The sequence below is a fragment of the Epinephelus fuscoguttatus genome, linkage group LG22 (assembly GCF_011397635.1).
Source record: "Epinephelus fuscoguttatus linkage group LG22, E.fuscoguttatus.final_Chr_v1".
NCBI classification, from domain to species: Eukaryota; Metazoa; Chordata; class Actinopteri; order Perciformes; family Serranidae; genus Epinephelus; species Epinephelus fuscoguttatus.
Window position 1 is genome coordinate 9,410,379 of NC_064773.1, and position 12,152 is coordinate 9,422,530.

Consider the following 12,152-nt stretch of genomic DNA (forward strand, 5'->3'; position numbering starts at 1 on the left):
GACACAGTATCAGAGACCTACAAACACTTTACACAGGAGGTTGAGAAAGCTGACATACAAACGGGTCCATGTCATTGGTTCGACAGCCCATTGGTTCGACATCCCATTAGTCCGACTGTCCGCGGTGCTGAATGGCTTGCGGCGGGCGTATGGTGCGTCGCGACCGGCTTGAGGCGAAGCAGGCTCACGGCTTATGTGTTTGTGACTTTCTTTTTCATTTTAACCCACACCATGATCTTTTCCTGACCCTAACCAAGTGGTTTTTGTGCCTTAACCTAACCAGACCTTAACCACAGGGTATCATGATGATTTCGGAACGGACTTCAGAACAATGAGTTTAATATGGTCGGAACAATGGGATGTCGAACCAATGGGCAGTTCCCCATACAAACAAGATCAGATGGTGCTAATATGCATCACTGCATTTCCTTCTATGTGGCTTTGCAAACACGTTGAAACCTCAATGTTATGCAACATAAGTAAATTACAGCATGTCCCCCACTCCTGTAGGAATTTGTGGAACATGGCTTTAAACAACATGAAGCAGGAAGCATGTGAGCGCTGATACAATCACTATAATTATAAGCCTCTGCGGACCACGTGTCTCATTTCACCACCTTAAGCAACCATCCTACAGTCATAATCCTGTCAGAGGGTGACCGACAACAACAATAATTAGGCTCTTCCTTGACAGGCACCATGTGATTATCACTCTCCTCATGATGGGGAAGAGAAAGGTACACAGTGCACTCGGCTGCTACTTGTCTCTCATAAACAACTTGAAGCCTCGGAGACTGTGGTGCCTCTTTCCAAAACAGGACTTTCCAGAACCCTAAGCTCGTGGGCGTAAGAGACATGTACTGTAGTAATTTGAACCACGCAAAATGGCCAACCAAACATGTCAAATTCTTGTACAAACATCCGCCTCTTATTTCAGTGCAGTTATGAAAAACACTGCAGTAATTTCGTAAATCATACAGCCATAATGTAAACTCCACAACCATTGACTCCTCCCTGCAGGAGCCTGGAGGGTGGAGTTGGGCTAACGGGGAGAATCAGTTCACCTGGGGCGTCCCAGCAACAGGTAGAAAAAGGTTTATTTAAACAGAGCGTTGTGTTACTGGCTCTTTAATATGGTAGACTTATATATGGGTGATTTTCATGATGCTAATTTGTCTTCTTACTTCCCTCACTCGCATCTCTCCCTCATGTCTTAGCTCCTCCGAGCAAGGATATGTGAGGGAGATGCGAAGAAGAGACACAAAGGATACACCCGTGTCTCCTCGTTCTAAGCTCCTCCAGAAGCCTCCACTCTCCCTGTGTCCTCCAGATGCATTTAAGGGACTGGAAGATCCTTCACAATGGCGAAGGCAGGAATGAATTCCAGGTCACAGGAGGAAAGAGGACATGAGGTGGCATAAGTTAGCATAATAAAAAGCACCCTGTTTCACACACTTTCTAGGAAACATGTCCTTCAACCCGGCAAGTGTAGCAAAATGGTGCACTGTTTTCAGATTGAACACGTCGCTGGACTGTCTGCTCAACTATCCTCACTCTCATTTTCCTAGCTCTCAGAGCATTTTCTTTTCTTCCAGTAAGTTACAACCCTTGCGCATTTTATCCTCCTGAGACCCAAACTTTTCTTTGCTATACATGTCTCCTAGCTATTTGGGACCAGTAGGACCTGATAAGCATAAAAAACTAAACACTGTCAACGACAACAAAGCCCCAATGTCCTCAAATGAGATGATAAGAAAATCCCAGTGTCCTTAAACAAGACAACAGTAAAGTCCTAATGTCAAACAAGTACATACTAATTAACAGTGTCTTATCTTGTTCCTCTTGCTAAAATTGGTCAAATGTGTTGCCATATCAAACTACAAACATTATTAATCATAAATAAAGAAGTTTCAGCCACAAAATGTGATCAAGTTTTGGACCTTGTCCACTTTTGTGTCAGGATCAGCTGCAGACCAACTTGGCAGAGATGGCTGCCATCTTGTTTTTACATGAATTAATGTATTGTGCTCTTACTACCAGTAGATGGCAGAAAAGTGTCCACGAACGAGGACAAAAGGTCTAAAGCTAGGTGCACAACCTAACACATTGACAGATTGACGCTGACCGGAAGTCATTCATTCCAATGGAGGTGAAAATGACAGATAGTAACGGACTAGCGCGCAGCACGGCAGCGGTTCCGTTGACTGACGGACCGTGGAGGCATTGGATTTTTCATACTTGGGCGTTGACAAGATGGGAGAAATGGAGCATAACGGTGCCGGAAGCTGCAATCGCAGTTGTAAACAAACAATATCTCATTTATTTATGCAAAAGAAAAATAAGCATAAGCTTTTTTTCCACTATTAAAAGTGACTGTTGACCATAGGTTGATTTCTATGCGGTTGATAATTACTCTATATTTTCGAATTTCGCATTCACTTCTAGGCCTATATATTTATCAGCTCTTGCAATAGCACACTACTCAACTCATCTCAGTTCAGCTGGTACAGTGACGTCGCAGGAAGATATTGCTAGCTCTTCTGCTAGATGACTTTACTAACAGCTCTTGCCGACAGCACGCTAGCTAGCCGCCCGCATCTGGCCTGGTCCAACGACGGAACCTTGCGGCGTTGTTCTGGGGGTGGGGAATGCGTTGGGGAAACGCTCCGTTAAAACAGGAAAAATAGGTTGTGCACCCGGCATAAGTTAAGTAGAATGAAGTATAAGGTCAAGTAAACCCAAAATATGAAGACAAGGGGTCTCAGGAGGATATCCCATTTTTTATACGACCTTAATCAAGGTTGTGAGAAATTGAAAACACAAAAAATGAGCCAAATGCACGTTTTATTTGCCACAAATTTTCATACTTCTTCAGCGCTTGTAGACCTGCAAAAAATAGGCAATAGACCCCTTTCCTGTTGCCAGTAGACTAGAGCCATGTACACCTTTTATTTTGGTATGTCACATTCTACATCATAGACAGGCTGAAAAACTGGTTAGTAAACGGTAGAAAGCAGCTTTAAGGCCTGTGAAAACTTCACAGTGGTTTCTTCGTTATATATATTTCTTACTTAAGGCCTTTGCACACTGAGTCAGTTTTTTTCGAATGCATCTTTTGAATCGGTCAGAAACCTTTCACACTGATTCAGATGCATTTTTTTTATTCTATTCGTTGTGAAAATTCGCAACAGGTGACAAAATGAAAAGACACATTTCCTCGTTTGCATCTCTCCACTGGAGTTAGCTATCTGACTGCTACCACTCCCTTTCTGACTTTCATTTGGAACTGAAGCAAATCAAGTATTTTTGGTGCCTATACCTAAACACAAGTTATCCACAGTGTTGTCACAACATAAAATGAATTAACATATCTGTGCTTTGCAGAAACATACAACACCAACATTTACTCTTGGGTCAGAAAAACATGCTGTCACAGAAAGTAGTCCACCACACCAGGACATCTCTGCTAAAACAAACAAACAAACAAACAAAAATCCAACAAAGAAGCAAATTCATAAAACACAGACCAAAAACTACAGTACATGTACTGTGCTGTTAGCTTGTCGTGATTAAAGCTGCATCCTGCTGGTTCGACTCGGAGTTTTCAAAAGATTTCGAAATGTTTTAATCTCTGAATTACCCAGGACTGGCTTGTTTTTCTTCCCCCTGGTGATTTCAATTTCCAAGCAGTCCAGATACTGTATCTGTTATTAGAAGCCTCACAATATAGTCTATAGTATTCACAGTTTGCCTCTGAAGGGATTGATAATAGAGTTACTGGAAGGTCATCTTTGTTCAGAACAAATAAATTGGGATGCCTGAAAATCTGCGTCTCTATAGGAAGCGAGAAAATTGCATTTCTCCCAGCAGCAGATATTTTCTGTGAATGAAACCGTGAAGTAAGCCTCGGCACAATCAATGACACGACCGTCGATAAAACAAACAATGCTCTCGAGTGACTTTGGGCTGATCTGGTGTAAACCCAAATCCTAACCTGCCCTCACTGACATCAAAGTGAGAGTCAGTTGATGTCAGGATTTCAAGGCAGAGGAAAGTGATTTCCTCTCATCCACAATAGACAGGGTTTGCCTCGCATCATGCCTGGACACTCCACTGGCAACAGCTTGGCTTCTTCTTCCCTGTTGCACACCGACTACACAACGTCTCCGTTCATTATTTTTAACGAGGGCATAATTATGCCTCTGTATGCTTCTGCACCATTATTCTGAGATTGTCTGTAATTTCTGCGGCTCAGAGATCAAACGCCAACACCACTCCTGACAGAAAGGCACAACAAATGACGAGTGGAGTGCTACAGATGCATCTCCAGCTCTGAAATTAGAGAAAAGGGGGAGACGTTTGACAGATGCAAAATGAACATGGCGCCTATTATTTCTTTTTGATGTTGCTGATTTACCTCCCATCAAACGCAGACATCTTACGGAGGGGGAGAGAAGAGGGACAAGAAGCATGAGGTGGGCTTTTTGACTGATTCCTTATCTGTCTTTGGCACCTCTGTGTCGCATGAAGAGGACTGTCTGAAGTAATGTGATGAAGGAGAGATTGGACATATGTGAGGAGTGAAGGGAGGGTGTTTGGGGGGTTTCTTAGAGTATAAAAGATTGATTTTGTCAAGGTGAGAGCTGGGGGCAGGCACGTCTCTGGTACAATGCGCTTACATTACAATCAATCAAACACGATGGTGCAAATGCATGTGCACATACACAAATCATGGAAGCAAAACACACTTCTTTTAAGGTGAAAATTCATTTATTTTGTGTGTTTTAAACATGCCTGTGGTACATCCGGGATTTCTTTGAAATATTTTAGAGTTACACACTGGATCAGAACAGGAGGAATAAAAAAGGACCATGTTTCCTCTGACAAAGTCTTCCATCTTACTCAGACCTGACCGGTCCCAGGGCTTTATAATAGTGAGCCCTAAAATTCTTCTTTTGTTAAAATCAGTTGAAGTTGTCATCTATTCTTTCAGTTAGCTTTTCATTCTGAAAGGCTGGGTCTTACATGAACACAACATTTTCAGCCAGCAGTTTATTAGGGTCCGGCCAGCTACACTAAGCTGCCAGGACACTATTGTAATCCTAGGTATTCTTCTTCTTTCTTCTTTCTTCTTCCGAGGAAATCATACCTCCCATGGGTGAAAACTCACCAAACTTTGCACAAAGGTCCAGTCTCATGCCAGATATCCTCAGCTGTAAACTCAAGCCAATAGTCCTGATGGTGGCGCTACAGCAAGCATCTAAAGTTCAAAACTTTGAAAATTCATAACAAATCAACCATACGTGCTACAACTTCACAACTTTCATCAAACTGTAGCCCCAATACTGAAGAAACTTTTGTACATTTAAACCTATTAAAAATTATGAAGGTCATCACTATTCATCACTAAAACTTCTTAAACCTATCTCCTCCCACAATTTTTGCTCACTTGACACCAAACTTGCTACAGAGCATCTTCAGACTGTCCTACAAAAACTACGTCTCTCAGATTTTTGATTTATCAAAAATTGAGCCTACAGTGCATCAAAATGTTTGACTGTAAACGGTACTGTAAACATATACATGCAAATTCTTGCTAAATAAATCTTGAATGTTCATGAAGATGATGTGTGGCAAATTTTAGAATTTATCTCAAAAACTGAATTTTTGACAGCATTTTGAATTTTGCTCTAATGTGAACAATTGGAGTCAATGTAAAAGTGGCAATTTTAAACATCAGTTTTTCACTTATGGAGCAAATCAATCATTGTTACAAACAAATTACCAACATCTCCATGCTGTCTAGATGCAATATGTGTATTTTCAGATTTTTGTTTCAATAACTGAATTTTTTACAGTGGTTTGAAATCTGCTTCTCCATGCATGGACGGCTGCTAAACCTGCACGTGTGGCAGGTGTCAGTTTGTGAAGCTACATATGAATTGTCACTGACTAATTAGCTCAGTGAGATAGAAATTGATTCTTAGTCTCAGAGGCTGTGAGTTCAAGCCTCAGCTGATGCAAAAGGCAGATTGTGTTGAATCTGCTAAATCTGTTAAATTCCTAAATGTCTTCCAATTCTTCTGCTTGTTGCTCAGAATTGCCTAAAAATGCCCGGGAGTCCATTTGAGATAGGTAATGTCGGATACTTCTGGGCACCGATCAAGATGCAGCGGTGTTTGAATCAAATCTGGTGACAGTTGTGGGTTTGCTCATGTTGACAGGCCTCTGTCAATCAAAGTCTTTAAGCATTAAACTCTTGATGAATAATGCCTAACTGCCCCAGTGATCATTTGTATATCAGCTAGTCACTCTGCGTTGGATTTGTAAAGACAAAATGTATTTTCTCAGATTCCTCCAGAATCCAAAAATGGAGAAAATTCTGAAAAACTGGATTCAAAGGGGGTGGCATTTAAAGTAGGGCTGCAATGATTAGTCGACTAATCGGTTTGAGTCATTTTTCATAGAAAAGAACTATAAAAATACCCCAAAATACTCTTATTGCAGCTTCTTACGTTCAGATATTGGCAGCTTTTACACACTCTCCCATGACAATGAACTAAAACCCTTTGGTGTGAGTACAAAACAAGACATTAGATGACATAATTTTGGGGTTTGGGAGAAACAGACTGACATTTCTCAACATTTTAACACATTTTTCGATAAAATGTTTGTCGACTAATCGAAGAAACAATTGACAGATTAGTCGACAATGAAAATAATCGTTAGTTGCAGCTCTAATTTAAATGTCAAAGGTGTGGGACTGAGTGGCATCTAGTGGTGAGGTTGCAAAACTGTAACTTCTCCTGTGTGCCAAGGGTGTAGGACGGGTCGACAACCCTTACTATCTAAACTATTATTAAAAAAAATAATAAACTACTATAAAAAAGCCTATCAACATTTCTAATAGGTCTAAATGAGCATTCATAACATGTTTTAGCATGAGGTGGCTCGTCAGCAGTGGACTACTTATGAACATTTGGTAAGAGTTGCTGGTGAAAGCAAATGAATCTGCCTACCCACTATTATTGTCTCTATTTACCTCTGAGACTTTTACATTTTTGGATTTGGAGTCCATCGCTAGCCCTGCCAGGGAGATTCAAGACTAGCCGCCACTACTGAGTTTCATTTAGAGATGACAGACATTTAGAGGAAAAGGTGCCAGGCTGTAGACATAGTTGACATAGGCTACACATTTTTACAATTAGAGAACTTAAGAGTTTCTTTAGGCCTACAGCAATCATTAATAAAAATCAAAATGTAAAAACAATGCTATTAATTTCCATATAATTCTATTTATTTTAAGCCACAGGGAGCCACCAGAGAGGGGCTTAAGAGCTGCATGTAGCTCTGGCTTTGAAGAGAGCAGATAAGTTTCACTTTTATTTCAGCTCCCTGTTAGAAAGGTCTGTCTGTGTGAGAGGTACTGAGAATACGACTGGATAAATGATATAATTTTGCTCTTGTTTAACAAGAGTTATGGTTATGTTATGGTCTGATAATGTTTGTGGTGGTGTTTATCATATTATTGTTATTTTATGTTTTGTCCATTTCCAATCGTGACGAGACAAAGGGTGCAAATGAGCTGTTCGGCCACCTCTGGCACTTTCATATTTATCTATATCTATATCTATCCAGAATGTGTCACGGTGTTGATTAACGTCCATTATCCATTGTAAATAAGCAGAACAACCATTTATGCTCAGACAGATTCCAACACAGTCCTCAACTACAGTTTGTTCTATAACAGCAAATTGCAATCACCAGCAGCAATCAGTGTGCCACCACTTAAACACCTGTGACTGCATGAGGTCAGAGGCCGCTGATTTCATCTGGCGTGGCCGTGTTGTCCAAACCCCGCAGGGAGACGGGACTCATACCAGACCTCCATCACAAATCAATTACCGGTTCGCTGGCTCGCAGCTCTGCCCGCCTCCCTGGAGCCTTTGAAGCGTGGACATTTTTATTCTGCAAAGCCAGTTTAACTGCCTCCTCCACTGCCTCAAGGTCCAATCACTCATCTGTCTGCCTCACTGACAACTGTAGTGTTAACCATTTACGAGGGACGGCCCCTCAGATGTACTGCACGGTCTTTCTAACCTTGGCTGTGCGATGCGAGAAGAAATTCTTCAAAGTGCTACATCCTCTGCTGAGATGTCTGTCAGGGACGTTACAGCTTAGAAAGCAGACTTTGTCCAAGAGCTGTGAAACCAAAATGAGAGACAGCTTTGGGATCCAGCGGCCTGTCACGTTGTTTTTCTAATTCTCTCCCTTCCTGCTCGGATCCTACACCATCTACTGTTGGATTCAGACCACTAGCACCTCAACTATCCACTTAACAAACACACTGTTTGTCTGTCAAACTTTACTCTGCCTGTTCCTCTCCTTCAATTCTCTTGGCAGATGTGCTTTGAACGACTGCGCTCTCATTAACACACACACCTCCACACACAACCTGCCTTCCCTATTTCTGTCTTTGCTCCTTTTGCATTTCCTCCTCTCTCCTCTCCAACATCATCTCCTTCTCTGCCCTTCCACCCACTCCACACTCCTCCCAACCCCCTTCCCCCTCTTCTGCTCCTCACTCCCCTCATCTTTTCTTCTTCCTCTCTTCTCCTCACCAACTTTTATTCCAGGCCTGAGTGTCAGACTGGCATGTCTGACAGGCTGTGAAGTGCCAGCCTGAGGGTTTTTTCTCAGCTGGAACACAACCATCTGCAGTGAAAGAGGTGCTCTGGCACTTCAGCCTGCCTCAGCCAGGAGGTTGAGAAGGAGTTAGGCCACCGTCGCAAAAGTGGCCACTCTTCTGTCAGCGCTGTGCCTCAGCCACTCATGTGCACAGTGTACAGATGAGGGCGAGTGAAGCCTGCAGAGGTGCTCTGGGTGTTTGAGGCCATACATAATTCAAGACACATCTCAGGACACATCACAGTATGTATTAGATTTACATTCACATTCACAGAGGAGCAGTATGTAACTCTGTACACTGTGAATTCAATCATGGACACATGTACAAGTCTATAAATATGTTTTTGTGATATTTATTTCTCTTTTCTTTTATGGAAAGTAATTTAAAAATGTTTAGAAATATACATTAAATATATCACATTTCCGTGAACCTGTCTTGCTTTCGTTCATCAGTAAACATGACCTGTAAATCTGCATCGCTTTCATGTGCATCAAAGTCCGTCACCTGGTCCTGACAATAAAACTGCTAATCATGTACTTCTGCATATTCATTGCTATTCGTGCAGCTTGTGTCCATATTTAAGTACATCTGTTATATATCATATTCCCTGATAAAGGGCAACTTTGTTATTTTTCAATCTAGATCCCTTTTTTTCAGTGTTTTTGTGTTTAAGTGACTAATACAGACAACAATTTTGAAATTGGTCCAATACTGAGAGAGAGGGCTGCAGGAAGCAGCTGTGAAACAGGCAGCATTGAAACCACTCTGAGGATGGTGGTACAGTCGAATCTATGCCAAACCTACGGCGTAGACTCTGCGTCGATGTAGAGCCTACGCTGTAGCCTGACGTGCACCTCCCCAGGAATGTAACTACACCTTGCAGCGACGCAGACCTCCTGTCTGTTTTTGTAAGCTGAAACCACTTCTCTCATCACATTTCCCCCAATGTTGCTGTTGTCCCTGGTTTCATATGAGTAGAGGAAAAGTCTGCTAAACACTAGGCTACTTTATACAATGTAAAATGCCATAGGCTTGTGCTAGTAACATTAGCATGTTGTATTTGTAAGTGTTTGTCTGCCAATGCTGTGAGTTAGAGTGAGGCCGATTTGTGTGATATTGTCTCTATTAAGCCATGTTTAATGTGTGTTTCATGTTTTTAATGTGTGTTTTGAATAACTAAACTTTACAGCACTTCAAAGAAACCCTGACGCCGACTAGTGTTTTGGAGGTGTAACTGCAGAGTGACACAGACACACCACCACACAAGCATAAATGTTCACAACAGCATAGGCCATCATCCTTCCATCCATCCATCCATCCATCCATCCATCCATCCATCCATCCATCCATCATCCATCCATCCATCCATCCATCCATCTGTCCACACACCATCCATCCATCCATCCATCCATCCATCCATCATCCATCCATCCATCCATCCATCTGTCCACACACCATCCATCCATCCATCCATCCATCCATCATCCATCCATCCATCTGTCCACACACCATCCATCCATCCATCCATCATCCATCCATCCATCCATCTGTCCACACACCATCCATCCATCCATCCATCCATCCATCCATCCATCCATCCATCATCCATCCATCCATCCATCTGTCCACACACCATCCATCCATCCATCATCCATCCATCCATCCATCTGTCCACACATCATCCATCCATCCATCCATCCATCCATCCTACCATCTATCCTTCCATCCATGCATCCATCCATCCATCCTACCATCTATCCTTCCATCCATCCTACCATCCATCCATCTATCCATCCATCCATCCTTCCATCCATCCTACCATCCATCCATCCATCCATCCATCTGTCCATCCATCCATCCATCCATCCATCCATCTATCCTTCCATCCATCCATCCATCCATCCATCCATCTGTCCATCCATCCATCCATCCATCCATCCATCCATCCATCTATCCTTCCATCCATCCTACCATCCATCATCCATCTGTCCATCTATCCATCCATCCATCTATCCTTCCATCCATCCTACCATCCATCCATCATCCATCTATCCTTCCATCCATCCTACCATCCATCCATCTGTCCATCTATCCATCCATCCATCTGTCCATCTATCCATCCATCCATCCATCCATCTGTCCACACATCATCCATCCATCCATCCATCCATCCATCCATCCATCCATCCATCTATTCATCCATCCATCCATCTATTCATCCATCCATCCATCCATCCATCCATCCATCCATCCATCCACACATCATCAATACATCCTTCCATCTGTCCACACATCATCCATCCATCCATCTATCCATCCATCCATCCATCTATTCATCTATCCATCCATCATCCATTGATCATCCATCCATCCATCCATCATCCATCTATTCATCTATCATCCATCACCCATCCATCCATCCATCCATCTATCCATCCATCCATCCATCTATTCATCTATCCATCCATCATCCATTGATCATCCATCCATCCATCATCCATCTATTCATCTATCATCCATCACCCATCCATCCATCCATCCATCTATCCATCCATCCATCCATCTATTCATCTATCCATCCATCATCCATTGATCATCCATCCATCCATCCATCATCCATCTATTCATCTATCATCCATCACCCATCCATCCATCCATCCATCCATCCATCCATCCATCCATCCATCACCCATCTATTCATCATCCATCCATCCATCCATCCATCCATCTGTCCACACATCATCAATCCATCCATCATCCATCTATTCATTTATTCATCCATCCATATATCATTCATCCGTCCATCCATCTATCCACACATCATCCATCCATCCATTGATCCATCCATATTCATCCATACATATATCATCCATCCATCCATCCATCCATCCATATTCATCCATCCATCCATCCATCCTTCACATTGATCATCTTCAACATTAGAAGCTGTGGCAGCTCTTACCTCCTGATTGGCTGCTGTAAGCTCCTCCTCCAAGGCGGACACCCTCTCCAGTGACACCCGTAGTCTCTCTCTTACCTGAAAGTAAAAAAAAAGAAGAACCTGCATCATGATCAGGTGTCAGACTCCTCTGATGAACTTGTGCAGACTTCTACATGAGCCCTGAACTGATCACACAGGATCTGACCTAGATGTACTTTCCCCCATTGACTACTGTGAATTCTAGTCCAGACAATCAAGGGTTAAGGCAGCATAAGGAGCCCTACTGCTGCAGCACAAAGAGCTGTCCTCTTTTTCTCCCTTAGCCTCACAATAACACTTTGCCGTGGCTTCAAAGCAGCGTTTTGAGGCTTTTATTGCTTTTAAAGCACCAGTTGCTGGGAGGAGATTCCCCTCCTACGCTCCTCTCTTCCTCTGTGAACTCAAAGAAACTCAGAGCGTCTTTTTCTAGGATGGTCTCGACTGTGATGGAGCAATTACTTGCACTGCATGGTGACCGCGCAC

At 42.6% G+C, this 12,152-nt stretch overlaps 1 protein-coding gene across 6 annotated transcripts in view; it reads right to left on the reverse strand.

The window, feature by feature from the left end:
- The window catches only part of ppfia2 (PTPRF interacting protein alpha 2), a 282,784-nt gene that overhangs the window by 62,259 nt on the left and 208,373 nt on the right, over nt 1–12,152 (reverse strand). For all 6 annotated transcript variants that reach the window (XM_049566807.1, XM_049566806.1, XM_049566804.1 and 3 more), the window contains one exon: nt 11,652–11,726. In XM_049566807.1, coding sequence (XP_049422764.1) covers nt 11,652–11,726 — 75 coding nt within the window. The remainder of the gene's footprint in view (nt 1–11,651; nt 11,727–12,152) is intronic.